This window comes from Mastomys coucha, unplaced genomic scaffold, assembly GCF_008632895.1.
Source record: "Mastomys coucha isolate ucsf_1 unplaced genomic scaffold, UCSF_Mcou_1 pScaffold15, whole genome shotgun sequence".
Classification (NCBI taxonomy): domain Eukaryota; kingdom Metazoa; phylum Chordata; class Mammalia; order Rodentia; family Muridae; genus Mastomys; species Mastomys coucha.
In genome coordinates, this window is record NW_022196897.1 from 62,802,371 (window position 1) to 62,824,358 (window position 21,988).

Consider the following 21,988-nt stretch of genomic DNA (forward strand, 5'->3'; position numbering starts at 1 on the left):
ATATTAAAATGGTGAAAAGAGGGCTTTTAAAACTATCTTGGTTACATGAAGGTATAATTTAGCCGTTTTTAGATATTGTCATGAGACTGGGTTGAAAGTTCTTTATCTGGAAAATGTGGCACTTTCTAAGGATCTTTTTAGCATTTGAATTTTGTAAGGTGAAGCTTTTACTCTCTTTTACAAATGTTGAAGCTGTAATTCACATCAAGGTACTTGCAGCCTTTTACATAGGAGGGTCAGTTTTTACATAATTAGGATCAATTGCTAAATTTGAGGTCTGTTTTGGCTCATGGTTTGGAGGTTTCCTTCTGTGACTGGTGCCAGTTTTGGTGTTGCCACTGGTAAGGCAGCATCATGTCACACTAATAGCACATGGCAGAACAAATTAGTCATTCTGTGCCTAGGCTGTAAGAAAGAAACCAGGGATACACAGCCCCTTTTAGGACATGTCCCTGATGCCTCTAGACCTCCTACTAGACCCCGCCTACTAAGGGCTCTACCATCTTATAACACCATGCCCCCTGGGGCACAGCTATCTTTAGTTTCTGTTTATTAATTTTGTTCCTGGTCTTTATTATTTTCTCACTACTGCTTGGTCTGTTGTTTCCTTCTTGAGGAGTTCACTAAGTTTGATTCTGCTTTATTAACATGTCTACTACTTGTCAAACTACCTTTTTAAGAAAGCCTTTTTAAAGATTGATTCTTTGTGAATTTCCCACTACATACTCATCATACTACCTTATAAATCGGTCTATTTCACTATAGCAGAAAAATTAAAAATTGTTATATTTTTCTAACATGTAAAAGTCAGTTTCTTGTTCACGTGCATTCCCAGTTTTAGCTGCAGAGTTATGTAGGCCATCTTATGTTTACTTACTTACACTACTAGGGACCACTCCCAGAAATTTGAGCATGCCAGGCTGTGTCCCTACTTTAAACTCAATATTTAAGATGAAACAATTATCTTTAAGTCCACTCCTTTTCATCTCTTTTTGAGTGTATTACATTTGTTGATTGTAGCTTACTGTGAAGCATATATAGCATATTACAATGACTTTATATTTAGAATTGCTAATATGTAGGGCATTTTCATGTTTTCATTTTTATTTCAACTAGTAGTAATGGACATAAGGTCTTTTAAATTATTGTGAAAATTAAAAGCTAATGATACATTGTTTGGTTTTGAAATGTTTAGCAAGATTTTTTAAAAAAGTTAAAAATTACTTTGTGTGTGAGAGAGAGAGAGAAAGAGAGGGGGAGAGAGAGAGGGAGAAAGAGACAGAGAATATTAATATTAGTTGTAAGAGACAAATTGAACATGAAAAGACTGAAACGGGAATAAAATAATTCTTTTCTTAGTATCTTACTTTACACCAGCAATGTTGATGACATGAATACCTATTGTGAGGCTAGTGAAATTTTTTGGATGTTTTGGAAAGAATACAAGAAAAAAGGGCTGTGAGATTGGCATCTAAAGTCGGTAATAAGTGAACTGATCTTGGTGTTTGTCTTAGCGGTTTTACATATTTTCTTAGTATTAAGTATGGAAATGGTGATAGTTGCTGATATGTGATTATGTAGAAACTCATAAAATGAAATTTAATCAAGTATACATGAGAGAGAAGGAGATAAATCGTGAGCACATGAGCATGCATGAGAGCGTTGTATATAGGTATATGATATGCACATAGAATCCCGAGGTATTGGATTCTCCAGGTAGTTTGGAGCCACCCCACATGGGTCCTGATTGCCAAACTCAAGTCCTCTGTATGAGCATCACACACTTTCAGCTGCTGAGCCATATCTAGTACCAGAATAGGTCTTGTATGTTTATCTACATGTATATATATTTTTTCTCATTAGGCAAGAAGTTATGAAGTGGAATGGATGGGGCTATAATGATTCCAAGTTCTTATTGAATAAGAAGGGCCAGGTTGAGCTGACTGGGAAAAGGTAATCCTGCTTTTAAGTTCACTTTATTCCTTCTTTTCCTTTTCTTATATTTTTAAACATATAAAAAGGGGCACAATAATATGATGTTCCCTCCTCTAAGAAAAAGTTACCAGCATTTTGCTATAATTTCTTTTTATCCTATAATATTTTAAATTCTGATGTCATCATAATACCTATACTTTTATATCTTTAAAAATAAGCCCTTATAATCATTCATATATTAATTAATATTATCATACTTCCAAAGTAATAAGCTTGTTATAGTATCTAATTATTTAGTCCAAATTCTCATCACCCCTGTTGTTTTACAAATGACTCCTATAGGTTTTCTGAATCAGGATTCAAAGAGTCATCTCTGGTCTTCCATGCTTTTGACTTATTGGAAGTGACTTTATATTTAAGTCTGGTAGTTTTACACCTAGGTTTGGGTTATAATGAAAGAAAACATCTTTAAGGTTATTTGTAGAGTTATTAAGAGCAAAGCGGATGCAATAGTGCTGCTAGAGACTATTTTCTAGGGCAGTTGTTCTCAACCTTCCTAAAGCTGCGACCCTCTAATACAGTTCCTCATGTTTTGCTGACCCTTAAGCCATAAAATAATTGTTGTTGATACTTCAATACAAATTTTGTTACTGTTATGATTCTAATATAAGTATCAGATATGTGACCCATATGAAAGGGTCATTTAACTCCTAAAGGGGTCATGGCCCAGAGGTTGAGAACTGCTGATTAGGTTGTAATAGAAGTAGAGAATTTATCTGCTAGTTTAGAGACCGGAAGATTGCACTACTGCCACTGTTCCTAGCATGGGTTCCTTAAGGCTTCATTTCCTAGATTGTTGAATTCTGGTCCAAAGACATGAGAGAAAGGAAGAAGAGGTGTATTCTGTAAGCTCTTAGAGGTGGGCGTGGAGAAGGTGGGTGCTTGCCATTCCTAGATGTAGAATATAAGCTTCACTTTTAGATAAAGATACTCTCTCTAGCATTCTTTATCTACTTTGTACTTTAGGTACCCTCTTAGTGGCTTGGCTTTACCAACTTTGAAAGACTGGATCCAAAACACCCTTGGAGTAAGTCTGGAGCATAAAACTACCTCTAAAGTAAGCAAATAATAGTTATAATATATTCAGTTGTGCTTTTTATGCTTAAACAATTAGTTATTGTCATAATTTGTTATGTTTGTTCATTATAATTATCTTGTTTTGAAGCCAATGAAGAATTTGGTGTTTCTTTATGTTATTATTTTTAGTTATTTTGCAATACATAAAGTAGTTAACTCATCTCTCCAGTTAGATATTCCAGCCCATAAGTACGGACTATTTTATGTAATATTATGCACTGTATTCAGCATGTGATTGTTTCTAGGAGCTGGAAATGGCTCAGCAGGTAAGACCACTTTACTACTCTTACAGAGAATCTTAGTTCAGTTCCCAGTGCCCACATGATGGCTTGCAACAGTTGTAACTGCATTGCTGCTTTTAATAATTTAAAATGCTAGGCATAATATTTGTTTGGTTATTTCCTTTTGGTAACTATAGGATAAGTTTTATGAGGGTAAGACCATAGCCTCCCATCCCCCATCCTCATCTCTGTTAACTAATTGCTGCTTCCATGGTTCTTCGGAGAGTGCCTGGCTTTTTGGAGTAAAAAAAATTAATATTTATTTGAATGAATATAGTACCTTAAGAGATTAAGAAAGTATAGAAACGGGGCTAGTGAGATGGCTCAGCGGGTAAGAGCACTGACTGCTCTTCTGAAGGTCCTGAGTTCGGATCCCAGCAACTACATGGTGGCTCACAACCATCTGTAATGAGATCTCATGCCTTCTTCTGGTGCATCTGAAGACAGCTATAGTATATTACGCCGGAGTGAGTGGGGCCGGATTGAGCCGGGCCATCCAGAGTTCAATTCCCAGTAGCCACATGATGGCTCACAGCCTTCTGTACAGCTACAGTGTACTCATACATATAAAAAAATTTTTTTTAAAAAAAAGTATAGAAACATCAGATACTTTTTATATTTTCTTATAGGTTCTTTGTCCCAAGTACTGTATTAATTTTATTTATATTTAGTTGTATATGTTTGACATGCTAAGTGCTTTTAATTAGTATACCTGATCTACTTTCTTATTAAAGTAGCCCTACCCATTTGGTTGTTAATCTTATTAACATGTGAAGAAGCTGAGGCTCAGGGAGGTCGAATGACTTGCTCAGTGTGTTTTTAACTTTACACTTGAAAGTTAGGCTTTAAGATACCAACTGAAATTGAGTACCAAGTTTATATTAAGTCATGCATTTTTAAACTGTCCAATAATAATAGTTTTATTACTTAATATAAGAATTTCTGTGTAAAATTTTGAAATAGTCCTTGAAGAGTAGGAGATGGTAAATTTTATCTATAGGTGAAAAATTTGAATGTAAAGCACACCTAGTGCCTTTAAACCGAAGGTTTGAGACTTCCCTGTCTTCACAGTCTTTATTGTTAGTAACAAAGGGCCAGTCATAGAAACAAAGAGAAAGCATAGTCTCCCTGATACGGCTATTATGGGATGTGATTAACCAGGTCATTTGTACTTTGCTACTGTTAACCAATGTAAAAAAAACCTGTATCTTACAACAGTCTCCTAGCAGAGCGGGATCAAAATTTATTATTTAGAAATAAGTCAAAGTTATCAATTTTATATTTTAGACATCCATAAATCCTAGTGAAACACCTCCTTCTATTGTGAATGAAGATTTCCTTCAGGAACTTAAAGAAGCTCATATTTCCTACTCACAGGAAGCAGAAGATCGTGTGTTTAGAGCTCACGGTAGGCTGCTCTCCCAGGGGCTGCTCTCACATAGGGGCTGCTCACATTGGCTTTCTGTCTTTATTTAGAAGCTTCCTATATTTAAATTCTTATCCATTTTTCTTTTTAAACAACAAAACAGGTCATTGTCTTCATGAGATATTTTTGCTCAGAGAAGGGATGTTTGAGCGGATTCCTGATATAGTTGTATGGCCAAGTAAGTTGTCTTAACTCTTTGTATCATTTTAGTATAGATTATCATTTCTCTGAGGAATTTAGTTTCAATGTGAATCAAATGAAGGTAATAAAACCTCATTTTTCTTTTCATGAGGGCAAGTTTTGAGAGAGCGTTGCAGTTTGCAACAATGCATTTCGAGGCATTCTGTCGTCTTAGTTCCAGATGTGGAGACAGTTGTTTCTTTTGTAGTTTAGACTTTCACACAAGTGGAGGTATGCATACTTATCTATGAACATTGTAGTTGTCTTTAAGGATTTTAACTATATGGAACTTTCCTGATTTGAGGTCCATCCTTCAGGCAGGACCTTTTACTTTTACCATTGTGACTGTCGAATAAACAGTATGGATATTTTTTGTTTCCATGCACTGATGCAAACTGTTTCCACTGGTGTTTGTGTTTGTAAGACCCAAAATTTCCATTAGCAAAATTAACTTAGTGTGCTGGTGAGAATCCTCAGAAGATAGTGGTACTTGCCTTATAAGCTTGACAACCTGAGTTTAGTCCCTTGAATTTGGTCCCTGAATCCTACATACAGGTGGAAAGAGAACCAACTCCACAAAATTGTCCTCTGACCTCACACATGTGCTCTCTATTATGCACACATACACCACTACCACTAACAATATTATTATTATTATTATTATTATTATTATTATTAATATTTAATTGAGGCTAGAGAGATGGCTCAGTGCTTAATAACACTGACTGCTCTTCCAGAGGCCCAGGCTCTATTTTCAGCATCCACATGGCAGTTTACAACTATCTGTTAACTCTAGTTTCAGGAAATCAAACACTTCTTCTGGCTTCTGTGGGCACAGTATATACACGTTATACAGACATACACACAGACAAAACACTCAATACACATAAAATAAAATTGAAAATTAAGAAAAAAGTAATCTCACTTAAGCTTGGTATCATGTATTCTTGAAATCTTATCACTTGGATGACAGAAGCAGGAGGGTCAGGAGTTCCAGGTCATCTTTAACTATGCAGTGAGTTTAGAATCAGCCTATCTCAAAAGCCAAATTCTCCACATATTTAGTATTTATGCATTATCAGTGTGCTGTGTTGCCAAATTATGAACACCTCACCTAGGTACTGAGGATAAGAAGTTGAGAAGGAAAACCCCTGCTCTCAAGTGCAATGGGATTTAGTGAGGGAGTACAAATAAGTATTGGATAGTGCTGCCCATTACAGAGAAATACAAAGAAGATACCGTATAAAAGGGAGGGTGGTGGGACGAGAGAGTGGCTTCTCAGTCAAGGAAGGCTCTTAAATAAATTAGTTACATTCATACATTCCATTTTGTCTTAACATTTTTTTTTCAAACAGATACTCTTCTGGTGTTTCTTTAATTATTCTTAGTCTATTTCTCTGTTTCTGCCTTCTGTGTGTCCTTGTCTATGTCTGACTGTGACTCTCTCTCTCTCTTTTTCTCTCTCTCTCTTGCTCTCTCACTCTCTCTTGCTCGCTTGCTCTCGCTTGCTCGCTCACTCTCGCTCTCTCCCCCCCATGTGTGTATATATGTATGGTATGCTGTATAATTATGAGTGTGTGTGTGTGTGTGTGTGTGTGTGTGTGTGTGTGTGTGTGTGTACCTGTGTATATGTATACAGAAGCCACAGCAGGACTATTGGGTATCATTCTGTCTCTTCCTCTTATTGCCTTAGGAGGTTTCTTATTGAACCAGAAACTCAACAATTCTCTAGGCATGCTGGTTACTGAGCTCTTAGAATCCATTTACCTTTGGCTCCCATCTGCCCAGTGCTGCAGTTATAGGTGTGTCTATTCATACCTGTTTTTTTATGTAGGTGCTGGGGAATTGATCTTAGGTCCTTATGATTGCAAAGCAAGTGCTAATATTCATGGAGCCATTTCTTAACCATCATATATTATCTTTTACACTACTAACAGTAAGCTTTATAAGCTTATTCTGAATGCCTAAAAATAGATTTTGATTAAAAATTGCAGAGAGCCTGCAGTTCTTAGAGTATGTGTTTTGCATATGAAAGGTCTTGGGTTTAATCCGCATCAAATTATTCTACCCCAAAATGGAACTATACAAAGGCTAAGTATTTACAGCTTTATGCAAACTGAGATAGTTATAACATTTGTAAAACAAGTTCTTACATAAATACGAATCAATTGGTCTGTTTTTCCTAATACCTTTTTTTTCTCTTTTAGGATCTTAGCAGTTAATATTAGAATTTTTTTAGTTTCCTTGTCTCAAAACTTTGTCTTCCATGTAATCCAATGTTGTGTAATCCTTGCCATGTTGCATCCTCTTTTTTTTTTTTTTTGGTTTTTCAAGACAGGGTTTCTCTGTTTAGTCCTGGCTGTCCTGGAACTTACTCTGTAGACCAGGCTGGCCTTGAACTCAGAAATCTGCCTGCTTCTGCCTTCCAAGTGCTAGGATTAAAGGCATGCACCACTACTGCCCAGCATTGCTTCTTCTTTAAATCTCCCTCATGTGCTAGTGCCAGGGACAGCTGGAGTATTACTTGACATACAGTCTTCTTCACTTAGAGTTTTGTTATTTAGCTTGCTTTAATTATATATACAAAGGAAAGGAATTTGTGTGATACTCTAGTTTGTGTAAGATTTTGCTTTTACTTTTTTTTTTAAGCAATTAGCAAACAGTAGTGGTAAAATTAATAGGTGAAAGCATGTGAAATATGCTATTTACATAGTTTGAATATTGATATTTATTTAAACAGTAAATAAAACATTCTTCCAGTAGGGTTACCTAGCTGACAGTACCTACCTAACCAAATGATCAAGTTAAGATTACAAGAAATGAGACATGGGCATATAGCCCACTGCTGTGAGATGCCTACCAATTGTTTAGTCTCTGTTTAATCTCAGGGAAACAAACTAAGAGCTTTGTTTGAAATAACTGCCTAAAGTTCTTTGGAAGTGTCATTGACATCAAAGTCAAAGAATCAGTGTGTGATTTCAGATTTGACTCTGGTCTGAAAAGGGATGCTAGTGGGATATTAGAGGAAGGACTGTAGATTGTTTTGTCTATGTTATTTGATATGTTTTGATAATTAGATCTTCCCTGTATGAGATGTTAATGTTTGGGAATATGACATGAAGTACTTTTTTGTACTTTTTCTTGTCTGAGTTGTCAAAAATTCAGAGTTAAAAAGAATCTTGTTTACAACCATTTAACATGGTATGAGTAAATAAGGAAAAGTTAGGTGTTCAAGGGCTTTACTGACCTTTAGTTTGTAATAATATGCAGATTTTATTTATGTACTTGCAGTTAATACATTTTCCTTTTTCAACAGCATGTCATGATGATGTAGTTAAGATTGTGAATCTCGCGTGCAAATATAACCTTTGTATCATACCAATTGGTGGTACGTATTGTGTTTTTCAATTTTATTATGGTTAAATGTATCCTATTTAAAATACTTGTATTTTTATTTATATTTACTTATATTTTTACTTTTGTGATTATAATTTGTAATTGTAAAAAAATTGGTTTATATGATCATTTGTGTTGTAAATACTAAGCTGCTTGAGATGTTGTTTACCTCTAATTCATGTCTTTTTTCTGTGTGGTTCATAGGTAAAGATTTTTTTTTTTTATTTATTTATTATATGTAAGTACACTGTAGCTGTCTTCAGACACCCCAGAAGAGGGCACCAGATCTCATTACAGATGGTTGTGAGCCACCATGTGGTTGCTGGGATTTGAACTCAGGACCTTTGGAAGAGCAGTCGGTGCTCTTAACTGCTGAGCCATCTCTCCAGCCCGTAAAGATGGTTTTTAACGCTCATTAAGAAAATGTTCATTTAGTAATTAACTTTTTAATCTGTATGTCTGTGGGGATCATTTTAGTTTTCCAAGGCACCCAGTGTCATTTTTGGAGGAGCCAAATGATTGTAGAACACTAGGAGAATTAAAAGTTCACTAGTGCAGTAATGGCTAGTCAGTGCTTCTGACTACAGAAAGCTAGCATTACTTTTTAATCGTAAAGTAAATTGATCTTTGAGTTTTTGTTGTTGTTGACTCCATGATTTTAATAAGCCACAGGAAATTACCTTCACTTTTTTTAAAAAAAATGTAGCTATTATATTTAGATGAGTATACTGTAGCTATTTTTAGACATACCAGAAGAGGGCATGAACCACCATGTGGTTGCTGGGAATTGAACTTAGGACCTCTGTAAGAGTAGTAGTCAGTGCTCTTAACCACTGAGCCATCTGTCCAGCCCCCAAGATGTATTTTGTGTATGTGAGTACACTGCCGCTGTCTTCAGACACACCAGAAGAGGACATCAGATCCCATTACAGATGGTTGTGAGCCACCATGTGGTTGCTGGGATTTGAACTTAGGACCTTTGGAAGAACACTCAGTGCTCTTAACTACTGAGCCATCTCTCCAGCCCCCAACCTTCACTTACTGTATTGGCATTGGTGAATAGAAATTAGACCTTAACAACTCCCTCTCCAACTGATACTGTTCCTTTAGTTTGTAAACACAGGCACCACAGTGCCACTTACTATGATTTTTTTTCTTTTGTTGAATATAATGTTATAAGCAAGTGGTGGTTTCCAACTACAAGTACTGCACTTGCAATCGGCACTCTTACCTGGTGAAATTAAGTTGATGTATACAGATTACTTCTTTTGTAAGTTGAATTTCAGAGGTTTCTTGTCCACATAGACTGTATGGATATAGCAATTAAAATTTTATATTGATATGGGATGATTTTAGTTAAAAACTTAAAATATTGTATTATTCTTTGTTAAGACATTTATCTTTTGACAAATTATGTTAAGAGGAAATATGGTATATTGTTTAAATACTTCAACATGTTATTTAGCCTATTTTACTATAACTTTTCACTATAGAATATGCAAATTTACTTTTCAATACCATGATCTGATCATTTAGCTTATTTTTAGTTTAATTTATTAAAGCTTTTTGCATAAGGCTGTTACTTTAACAGAAAGACAACCATGTAATTATGCTAGGAAGAAGTTGATGGTACTTCTAGTTGTTCAGGACTTGTCTTTTTTCTTTTAAGCTTCCTCTTCACAGTGATCAGTGTCTTAGATCTTTGCTAATTATGTTTTTGGAGTTCTACAAATTGCTAGGGCTTTCCATGAGTGTGTTATATACAGGGATGAAGCCGTATGAGGGATGGAACTCAATCAAGGATTGAGTTCAGTTCCATAGTAGTCTGCATTTGGCATTCAGCATAAAATAAAGGTGAGTTTGTTTTCAGTGCATTAGCTTTTGCAAAGTAGAAGTAGGTGTCAACATTAGCAGGCCCATTTGTGTTCTGTGAACTAGGAACTTGTTTCAGAAATGTAGTGGGAGCAAAATATTTAAACAAAGTTTTTGTTTCCTGTTTTGACAGGAGGAACAAGTGTGTCCTATGGCTTGATGTGTCCTGCAGACGAGACAAGAACAATAATTTCTTTGGATACTTCACAAATGGTATATGATATTCTAATTAGGCTTTTTGCTTAAAACATCATTTTCTTTCTTTTTTTCTTTTTTTCTTTTGTTTTTCCAGAGCTGAGGACTGAACCCAGGGCCTTGCGCTTGCTAGGCAAGCTTTACCACTGAGCTAAATCCCCATCCCCAAAACATCATTTCTTAATACTGTATTTTAGCTGCATGTTCAGGTAATCAGAAGCTGAGTTCCCTTGTTCTAAGTAAGGTACAGGTCTTAGTGCTTTAGTGCCAAGTTAGTATGTAAATTGATCATTTGAGAAGCATGATTGTAAAGCTTGAGACAGTAGATAACTTGATGTCTGTTAGTTATGTGAATTTGAGTAATGGGTACTTATTGCCTCCCAGACTTAAATTGATGCTTTTGCACATTTGCTGTAGATGGGTGGAAGAGCTCGTTCTTACAGGGTGTGAGAGCTGTACCATGTTAAGGTTTTAGCCTGGATTGAATTTTACCTTCATAGTCCCAAGTAGCAACTTTGTGTGAGTTTTTAATTTGAATCTTCTTTGAACAGTAAGGTAGAAGTAACCGTGCCTATGCCCAGAGTCAACGGTTATTAGTGCTTTATTGCATTTGTTCCCTTTTATTTTCTACAACTTTTAAAAACAAATCTTGATGTGCTACTCTGTACCTATTTTGCCTGTCTCTTTTTTTTGTTTGTTTTTTTTTTTTTTGGAGACGGGGTTTCTCTGTGTAGCCCTGGCTGTCCTGGAACTCACTCTGTAGACCAGGCTGGCCTCGAACTCAGTAATCCGCCTGCTTCTGCCTCCAAGTGCTGGGATTAAAGGTGTGCACCACTACTATCCGGCTTGTCTGTCTCTTTTTAAATAAGGTCTTTTTCTCATTTAACTACTGTATTTTTGTCACTCTTGTCAAGTCAAAATCATTTTCTTACGCTAATTTATATAGTCTACCCTTTTTAAAGATATCTTTATGATAGTTGATGAGTTCTAATGGAGCTCCAGAAAAGGGCCTTGTTAACTTTGGATGTTTCTCTTTAGTTCTTGTTTTAACTGAAAGTGTACTTTCCTTTTTCCCAGTATTACTGATTTTGAAGAAACTAGGTTATTTGTAGTATGGAATGGCATAGTTTGAATTAATCTACTTCACTTCCTTGGTGTCATTTAACTATTCTTTTAGACCCTGAATATATATAGTCCAGTAGCTTTCTTCCTCTTTTCCTCCCCTCCTTCCCTTTCTTCCTCTTTCCTCTCCTCCACAAAAAGCTTATTTTATAGATAGATATGGCAATGTGTTCTTTAAAATACATTTAATTTTATTTAAAAATCAACACATAAAATTGTGTATGCTTTAGGCTTATCATTTTGATACATGTTCATGTATCCTTTGTGGTGCTAAAGATAACCTTGAACTCCTGACTCCATCATGCCTAGTTTTATGCTGTACTGGACATTGAATTTAGCTTCATGCAGTAGGCAATACATCCTCAGTCCCTGCTTTTCTGTTGTCTTGAGTTGTGTAGTACATACTGGATGTAGCATATATATATATTTTCTCCAGATTTTTCTATCAAAAAAGATGTTTCAACCTCAGTAGGTGCAAGATATTTGTTAGTACAGGTATGAAGTTACCTCAAGAGCTAGTCTATTGATGTATATAGTGTATGTAAATTATTATCTGAGATTCCATCAAATTATCAAATTCTTTGTCTTTTATTCTACAGTTAATGCTGTTATTTTAGCTGGTATAAGACCCAAAGCTTGACTGTATTATAGTTATGCTGAAATTACTATTGTCTTATAGTGTAATTATGTTTTATATATTAAAGCAAAATACATTAACTTATGTATTAATGCTCACTATAACTCTATAAAGCAATTATTTATGTGTTAAATTTTAGAATTTGTATTTTAGAATCTAGGCAGTCTACTAATTTTTTATTGTCTGTTGTGTTTTTCCCCTTTCATTATTAACTAAGTTTATATTATTAAGAGATGGAATATGTCAAACATACAAATAAACTTCCTTGGGATTCAAAAGAAGATACACATATGTAACATGTATATGAGTATAGTTAACTAAAAATGCCGGAAAAATATTTAATTGATAGTTATTTAGTAAGTGCAGTTATTCCAGAGAGTATCCAGTCCCTCTTCCTGTTCCTTTGAGACAGGGACAAGGTCTTGTGTTACCCAGACTGACCTCAAGCTTACTGGGTAGTTGAGGGTGATCTTGAACTCCTGATCCTCCTGCCTATATCTCTGGAAATGGAGGTGTGTACCACCATTTTGGCTCAGTTCCCTTTTTGGAGCATGAGGCAGGAATTTGTTTTGTTTTCTATACATATTTCTGTTTTTTTTCTTGGGATTTTTTTTTTCTTTTAAGTGCAACGATGCCATGTATAAATATCTTAGCAAGTGTTTTTTTTTTTTTTCTGTCCTATTTTCTGATTCTTATATATAATTGTTATGTTAATAGTACAAATAGGTATTTCCTATATGCTGTTTTCTATGTGGAATATCTTATTTATTCCTTTAGATCCCTGTTATTATATATCACTACTCTCTACATTTTATAAATGAGGACTCACTAAGACTAGTTAGTTACTAGATAGCTATGCAGTGGCCTTTAGTTTAATGTCAGCACAAAGATGAGTGTATGTTTCTGTCCAGTACATGCATCAATGTACTGCTCTTATTGCAGTGTTACAGTACAGAGTAAGGAAAAGGGGGTTACTTTCTTTCCTTCTGGTTACTACCTTGTTACTGAAGCTTTGAATTTGGAACTTAGGTATTTCCTAAGAAAATGTTAAGGAATGAGACTTCTTTTCCTTTGTAACAGAACCGGATTCTCTGGGTTGATGAGAACAATCTGACAGCTCACGTAGAGGCTGGGATAACCGGACAAGATTTGGAAAGACAGGTATGTTATTTCTTAAATTAAGATTTTTCCAAAGAGTGGTATTCTGTGTCTGAAGGAACTACCTTTCCACAGTACATTGCTCACTCAGTGAATTTGCTCAGTTTTTATTGTAGGTTGAACTAGAACTGTGAGTACAGTAGTGAATGAGACACTATCCCCTACCCTCAGGGTCCTTATATTGGGATAGAAAGTTGGAGAAATAGACAGTGGATGATTCAGGCTGAACAAGACTAAATTTAGCTTGTTTGTGTCATCAAAAGGGGCCAGGTAGGAAGAACTTGGACAGTTATGTATCATAGAAGTTTGACATTTAAAATGAGACTTCAGTAGAAGGGAATGAGTAAGAACAAACTATGTATGAAAATGCCATAATGAGGTTCACTATTTGGCGTAATAACTTCAACAATTAACAAGAGACTGGAGAATGAGTCAGAGTTAGGAGGAAGGGGCTCAGGTTAAGATGACAGTCCTGAGGAAGGGGTTTGTCCAGGTGCTCTGAGGGGAGCATTACTTTTGGAACCCTTAACCTTTCTACTCTTTTTCAGTATTTAATAAGTTTTTAAAGTTTCCGTTTAATGGATTCTAAGCAGGCAGTTGTTAAAATGAATTGATTCTTGGGTTGGAGAGATGGCTCAGAGTTTTAGAGCACTGGCTGGTATTCCAGAGGCTCTGGGTTTAATTCTCAGCAGTTATGCTGCAGCTCACAACCCTCTGCAACTTCAGCTCCAGTGGATCCATCACCCTTTTCTGGCCTCCATGGGCACTGCATGCATGTGGTGTACAGACATGCATGATGTATTTGATGTACAACATACCTGCAGACAAAGCACCCATACACATAAAAAGAAGAATCTTAAAAAAAAAATTAAAAAAATTTGATTTTTAAACTTCCCCAAATATGTTCAAGATGGTTGTAATCCAGCTTTTATAATCAAAAATTAGGAATTGCGATTTGTTGGTTGACATACCAGTCACTTTGTGTTCAAACTAGATTATAGAGTGGTTTGTCCCTGAACCTTTAATAAGACAATGTGTGGTTGCTGATTGTATTTTTATTTTCTTTCCCTATTTTTTGTCATGATTAAAGTTGGCCTACTTGTCACTGATTCTTGAAAAATTTATTACAATACTGAGAAAGATTTTTTTAAATATTAAAAGTTTCCCTTATGAGTACTTTTTGTGAAATTATACATGGAAGAGTTCAACAGACAGCAAATACTGACAGCTGTCCAACTGAGGCCGGTTACCTTCAGGGATGAAAAGGAATTACACCTGCTTAAAATTGAACAGACTTGTTGAAGTATTGTCAAAGGCCTTCAAACAGGTCTAGACTTTCTATAGTGAAGATAAAGGACTGGTTTGCACTTTGGTACTATTCTGTGAAAGACATCTGAAAGGGCCTGGATTACTCCACCATTAGCTTGAACGAGAGATGTTATTGACTGCTATTTTCTTTAATAACAAAGAATGGACTTTTGGGCTTCCAGTTTTATATCCTTTATTATAGCATTTGATGTAGTATTTTAACCTTTCCAAGTTTTCCTTCTTTTTTTTAAAGGTTAGAAATAAAATTCAAGGAACATATCTCCTTGGAATTTAAGTGACATTTCCTCCAGGAGGTTCTTCTGAGATGTCACCTGCTAGTTGGTTTCTCACCGTGACACAGAAGCACCTGTGCCTGTAGTAGCTGCTGCAGGTCGGTTGCTGTCTCTACTAGATCACTCCTCCTTAAACTCCTGTGTCCTTTAGTTTATAATTCAGATGAGACAACCAGCTTAAAATGTCCTGTTCGTTCCTCAGGGAAGGTTTAAACTGACACAAACAGAAGCTGAGTAGCAGATTTAATCTCTTTAACTTATAAATTACATTGGATTTTAGTATGCTTAAACATTAAGGCATATGTCACTAATGTGTCAGTTACGGATTTTAGGACTTCTTTAGGGATTTATTACATCTTTGGCAACTTTTTAATTTAATAATCTGAGGATATGTGAGCTTTATTTTTTCTTTCCAGAGATAGCATCATTAATAATTCCATAGATTCTTGTTTTGCTCTTGTTTCAAGTAGCTACTAGCCCTTGCTGTAAATTTCAAATATAGATTTTAGCTGTGTGACCTCAGGCAGGTTACTAACCTTTATGCTTCAAATACATAGATGTAGCAGCCACTGCAGGCATGGGTGCTTCCAGGTCACAGTGAGAGGAATGGTGATAACATTACCTCTCAAGGCTTTTGCTACAAGGAAGTATGTTAATAATGTAACTAACACATTTAGAACTCCATTCCATTAATTTCTATCAAATATTATTTATTTCATTCAGGTACACTAAACTTTATTCCTTTTATAGTTGGAGATTTCCAAACTTTATCCTCAATGCGGATTTCTTTCCTGAAGGGGTAGATGACCATATCCAGTTCCTGTCAGTTCTCTTTCCTTGCTTGTCTACTAGGAATTGCAAACTCAGCATTATAAAAGCTGAAGTTGTGGGGATTAAATTTGCAGTGGTCTCTCAAATATCAATTATTTTGTAGCCCCCATACCCTGTCTGTGTTACATCCTTCTAACTTCATACTTTGCATACCCAAGACCCAATGTACAGAAACTGTTCTTCCAATAAACTTTCCCTTTCCAACATGGCTGCTAAACTTATGGGCGAGTCATTACAACAATCTTTAATTGCCACAGAATATCGAAAAGTCATAAATAGCAAATATGTGTCATATGTTCAATCATAGTATGGATCATTTTTGTATATGGCTTATTTTCTAACTCTGATATTACATTGAAACATAATATGCAGCAGGCCTCCAGAAAATCTGAGCAAATTGCCTGTACTTAGGGCTAACTTGAATGTTTATTAAATTTTTAGGAGTAGTGTCATAGTCTGGCCACCTATGCTGCCTAGTTTTATGTCAACTTGACACAGGCTAGAGTTGTTTGAGAGACGAGAACCTCAACTGAGAAAATGTCTCCATAAACTTAGTTTGTAGGCAAGCCTGCAGGGCAGTTTCTTAATAAGTGGTTGATGGTGGAGAGCCTTGCCCATTGTAGATGATGTTACCTCTGGGCTAGTGGTCCTGGGGTCTATAAGAGCAAGCCATTTGAACAAGCCAGTAAGCTTTTCGGGTTATGAGTCATATATTTTTTGTTTTATTTTTCTAATGGTTTCAGTAAGGTATAGGTGTCATAGAATAAGTTGCTGTCATTTAAAGTGTACCATTTGACACTGAGCATTCCTGAAGCACCAACACCATCAAGGTGACAAGACAGACTCCTGCTTAGTTGCTAACATATTTTAGAGATTCATGAATTCTTTTTCTTCTAATTTAATAAAATTGAGAAAATAATTACAATATAGATTGTTTGAAGATGGAGCTAAGGAAGACATGTGATACATTTGTAATTTTCATTTTAATCTTGCTTTTTGTGATTGTTTACTAACCTTAAAAATAAATATATTGAATATTTAGTGAGAAAAGTAACAATTGATATTCTTTCAAATCTGTCTTCATAGAAGCAAAATTTTAAAATATAATTTGTGATGATGGCATGTGAATCTAACAATTTATATTTAAAGTAGTGGGTTTACACACTTTGGATTATAACTTTCATGCCATTCTTAACACTTTGATACATGGGTACAAACCTTGCTGACATACTCTACATCTCTGCATGACTTACTTGAGAAATAAAAGCAGTTGCTGCACTGGATGACTCTCAGATGGTCAACACAGATTGATGGGCTTGAGTGCAGGCAGCAGTGAGTGTGCAGATGGTGGCGTCTGTACCATTTGATAGGCGATGACCGAGACTGAAGTGATTCCAGTGGAGTGGCTTTGGTGTTGTTGCAGTAAAGGGCATCCATTCAACCTCAGGTGCTGTACAGATGGTGACGCCAAGCTAATGTAGAAAAATGAGAAACAAGTGACTATTTAATGCACAAGAATGCTTGGTCCACATCACAAGTAAATGATGGTATTGCATTTGGGAAGCCTAGCCAGATGGCTGTACATTAAAACACATGACTCCTTGAGAGAATTAAGTACAGGCAATTTGCTCAGATTTTCTGGAGGCCTGCTGCATATTATATTAGGGTAGGGGAGAATGAGAGATGAAGTGCTTTATTTATTGAAAGTGTTAGGTGAATTTGGCAGTTATTTAAGCATAATCTGAACTCCATAAGTATTAAACATGTCTCTTCAAGGAAGAGTCAGCTGGCTTTAAAAACAAAATAATGTGAAGAGTAGTTTGTTTTTTTTTTTGTCCCACACCTTTTTAGTTTTATGAAAGTTTTCCATTAGGCAAAAAAAAAAAAGTTTTCTTTACAGATTTTAATGTGTCAAAATACTAGAAACAAATAGAAGAAATTGAATAGAATATGTTGAGTGCTGTGTGAAATAGGACCATTTTTGCCAGTAAAATTTAAAATGTTTGTTTTGCAGCTTAAAGAAAGTGGTTATTGTACAGGCCATGAACCGGACTCCCTGGAATTCAGCACTGTGGGAGGATGGATATCTACTCGAGCATCAGGAATGAAGAAAAATATCTATGGCAATATTGAGGACCTGGTAAATTTATTTCTAGTTACTGTCTAATCATTAGTATTTAGAAACTAGGATAAAGTATTTAAAGCCTTTAAAAATTAAGGATTGGATAGTAAATGTCTTCAAAATATACTCCTTTTGATTTAGTACTACTGAGCAATTAAAAATATAACTGTAGTCATATTAAAGGATATCCTTTTAAAAGTGACTCATATTTAAGGTTTGTAGACATAGTATCTAACTTAAAGAATATGCAGATAATTATTTTACAAATTTATTAAGAGTTTAGTCTTTTTTTTTGGTGACATCATTGTTATTCTTGCTGTAGGACATTTTACATTTGTTTTTTCTGAAGGAATTATGTTTTCTCTGTACAGTTGAAGAACCTCACTGAAGTGTTTCTGTTGAGTAGTTATATAAGCTGTCATGTCTGACATGTGCCAGTCTTCTGGGAGCATGACAGTGTTGTGACTCTGGGCCCCTTATTAGGTATTGGGTGGCAGCTATGGCATTTGTAGCTTTTCTGGGGATTAGTTACATGACCTCGGCAAATTGGTTTACCTTTCCCAGCTTCAGTTTTCTTTTCTGTAAAACACAATAATTATATTAGGGCTATTATATGAGTAAAGGACATTAAAAGAAAATTTCACCAATAGTAGTATAGTAGGTTCTTCATGAATTTTTTTTTAATCTTCAGTATTTATTTAACTTGATATTTTCCTACATGGTCTTGCTACTTAGTCTAGGCTGTCCTCGAACTTGCAATTTTCCTATTTCCATTTCATTTGCTGAGGTTACAGGTAGGCGACACCATGCTGGTAACTGATAGTACTTGAGAAGAACCTGTGAAGTAATATTCCTAACATTGTTCTTTTTTTACTGTTCAAGCCTAAGGTCTCAGGGTTTTTATTAATACTTTTGTTGATAGGAATATCAGATAAATTTCATGAGAGATAGTAACTTGTACCAGTATCTAGTATTTTACATGAACTCCTTCAAAATGCTTGGTATTCTGTTTAAGAAATAAAAAAAAACTATAGTTTTCTTTTTTGTATTAAAACTAAACCCAGTTGTAGAGAAAACTAATTTTGGGTTATAGATTATTAAGAGCTTAATAAATCAAACAAGCACTCAGTAGACCACTGCATAGTATACTTTAGTTTACTTTTTTTTTCCTAGAGAATTTTTAAGGGACAAAGATTCTGCATACAACTAATGCTTACTGCATGAGTTATTAAGTAGCATATTTTGGTTTTAAATTTCTTTGTAACATATGCTCATAATTTACATTGCTTTTTATGTAAGTGCTAATAAGACTGGTATCTTAGTCTTTGTGGCTACAGTAGAACTCACAAAAAGTTTCTAAGTTTTAACAATTCTTTAGTAGAAGTATAGGCTTAAAAATGCAGTTAAGTCATGACACTAGTATCTAACTATTGAAAAAATGTTGAAAATTATTATATTTATCCTCAGTGTACAAATCACTAAAAGATGTGAGAATTCTGAAGGTCATCACAACTTATGGCTTAGCTCACTATTTTATAAGTAGTGTTTTATTATAAAGGTATAATTTATTATAAATGAGTGTGTGTGCAAGTTCAGACATAGATATAACATGTATGGAATTTATATTGTACATTGTATTAAACAGGTGGTTCATATGAAAATGGTAACACCTAGAGGTGTGATAGAGAAAAGCTCCCAAGGACCTCGCATGTCAACGGGCCCTGATATCCATCACTTCATCATGGGGTCTGAAGGTTGGTGTACTTGTAAAGTTGTTAGAAAAATATGTAGTTAATGATTTCATTTTGTGAAAGTCTGATATCACACAGTATGTGATATCTTTGAAAGAAGATATGGTATGCTTTATATATTTAAAGAGTAATGAGTTTTTATGACTTACTATTTTTTAATTCATACTTCATAAAGGTTTTATGAGAATTACTCAATTTTCTTCTACACTTTAGTCTTTTATATTTCTAAAGATAGTATGATTTTTTTTTGTTTTTATTTTATTGTTTTCAAAATTCTTAGTGAATCTTAAGAAACAGTGGTTAGGGCTTAAATATTTAACTTTGTGTATTACAGTTTAATCCTGTCAGGAGAAAGGCTGACAAAACATTTTTTTTCTTGTTTTCCTGTAGTTATGTGTTTTGTTACTTAGTGTTGGATGACTTTAGAAACTGCTTTAAATCCCATTTTATTCATGTATCTTTTAAATTTATGTTTGTCATTTAAATTTTTATTTTGTAAGTAATATCCACTGCTTGCTTGTTAATGTTGGGTAGACTAGAATGCCGTTCTTCAGATTCCCCAAATGTGTAATTCCTTCTGTTTTACAAGCTGTTGTGTAAACACAGTGGGGAATGGTATGAGTAAATTTGGACCTGTTTTACAGATTGTGGAATAGGAAAAGGGCATCCCTTAAATTTAGAGAAATTTGATAAATTTAAAGTGTTTCTAACTTAGTTAAAGAACTCATTGCTTATTTCAAAAGATGGTCTGAGTTTAATAGTTTGGAAACATTTAGCTATATTCAAAAATGAAAGAACAATTATAATAACTGTTGTTCCTACTCTGCTTGGCCTAGGGGCTTGGAGGGCAGTGAGGAGACTTTTGCCTTGAGCAAGATGAAAAACCAACTGACTTCTCATTGGGCAGCTCATTTAAGTGGGGGGTGGGGGAACAAAGGCTATTTAAATGTATATCTTTGGGGCCAAGGTGCTGGGAATGCCTGGGAATGACTTACTTGAAGAAGAATTCCAGGTGCTTGCTGGATGTCTTACTTAGGGTTTTACTGCTGTGAACAGATACAATTACCAAGCCAGCTCTTATAAGGACAACATTTAATTGGGGCTGGCTTACAGGTTGAGAGGTTCAGTCCATTATCATTAAGGCAAGATCATGGCAGCATCCAGGTAGGCATGGTGCAGGAGGAACTGAGAGTTCTACTCCTTCATCTGAAGGCTCCTAGGACAGAGTATTAAAACCTATACCCGTGAGGTTACACCTACTCCACAAGGCCACACCTCTCTACAGTGCCCCTCTCCGGGCCAAGCATATACAAGCCATCACACTGGAATGTGACCTTATAAGGAGAAAGGAAGTTTAACCTGTAACCTGGCCACCAGACTACATGACCTCAAGGTTGGCAGATGTAGGGCTTGTAAGGTATGTGAGCAGGGATTTGCAGGCCCAGAACAGGGAGGAAATGGTCCAACTTCTGCCAGTCTCAAGATTTTAGGCATGCCTTGACTTCACTCTTGTTCCAGGCTACCCCACCCTCCAACCCCCCTTTGCAGGGCTCTTCAGCCCTACAAATACCTAAGGTATTCATGCATTAGTGTTTGGTTTAGGACCTGGGACCAGGGAGTGAGATGCATATTTTACATTTCAAAGCAGACCTGGCTTCCAGTTTTTCCTAGCATCCCTTAGTCTCTACCTGGTATACCCTGCCCCCAACCTTGAAAATTTTAGCCCAGAGGCTCTTCTCTATATAATCCAGATATTTTGGTCTCTCTCTTACTCCTCCCACCCCCTCTGCACAAGCACCCTTTCTCTCTTTCTCCCCTTTCCCCTTCTTCCCATGGCAACTTCCCTTGGCCTCCTTCCTTGGGGCCAATGCCTTTAATATATTCTAACTGGGCTTGAATTGGCTTGTTTCATTGGTGGAGAAATAACCTATCAATCAGTTCTGATCTTTGATAGTAACAACAAAGAAAGAACAAACAACAATGTCTGTTAATGACATGGTAGAGATCATATCATATATTTGGTGATAGATTAGTTATTTGTGATGGTGGTGGTGGTGGTAGCTGTGGGAGTTTGGTTTATTTGTGCAGGTAGGTAGGTGTGTCTCTGTGTATAGGTGATAGGTTGTAGGTAGGTGGGTGTGTGAATGAATACCTTTACTTTGTGTGTATGCATGAGGGTGAATGCATGCACGCACAAAATCCCTTTGCTTCAACAGTACTGCTCTTCTTGATTCATACCTTTTTTTTGTTTATTTTTTTCTGTGTGGCCCTGGCTATCCTGGAACTCACTCTATAGACCAGGCTGGCCTCGAACTCAGAAATCCACCTGCCTCTACCTCCCAAG

General features: G+C 35.7%; 1 protein-coding gene across 1 annotated transcript in view; it reads left to right on the top strand.

The window, feature by feature from the left end:
• Agps (alkylglycerone phosphate synthase) overlaps window positions 1-21,988 on the top strand; it is a 92,761-nt gene that overhangs the window by 13,146 nt on the left and 57,627 nt on the right. Inside the window, exons 2-10 of the mRNA XM_031370687.1 lie at window positions 1,864-1,953; window positions 2,962-3,052; window positions 4,641-4,761; window positions 4,883-4,957; window positions 8,276-8,347; window positions 10,361-10,440; window positions 13,262-13,342; window positions 17,786-17,911; window positions 19,539-19,647. Coding sequence (XP_031226547.1) covers window positions 1,864-1,953; window positions 2,962-3,052; window positions 4,641-4,761; window positions 4,883-4,957; window positions 8,276-8,347; window positions 10,361-10,440; window positions 13,262-13,342; window positions 17,786-17,911; window positions 19,539-19,647 — 845 coding nt within the window. The remainder of the gene's footprint in view (window positions 1-1,863; window positions 1,954-2,961; window positions 3,053-4,640; window positions 4,762-4,882; window positions 4,958-8,275; window positions 8,348-10,360; window positions 10,441-13,261; window positions 13,343-17,785; window positions 17,912-19,538; window positions 19,648-21,988) is intronic.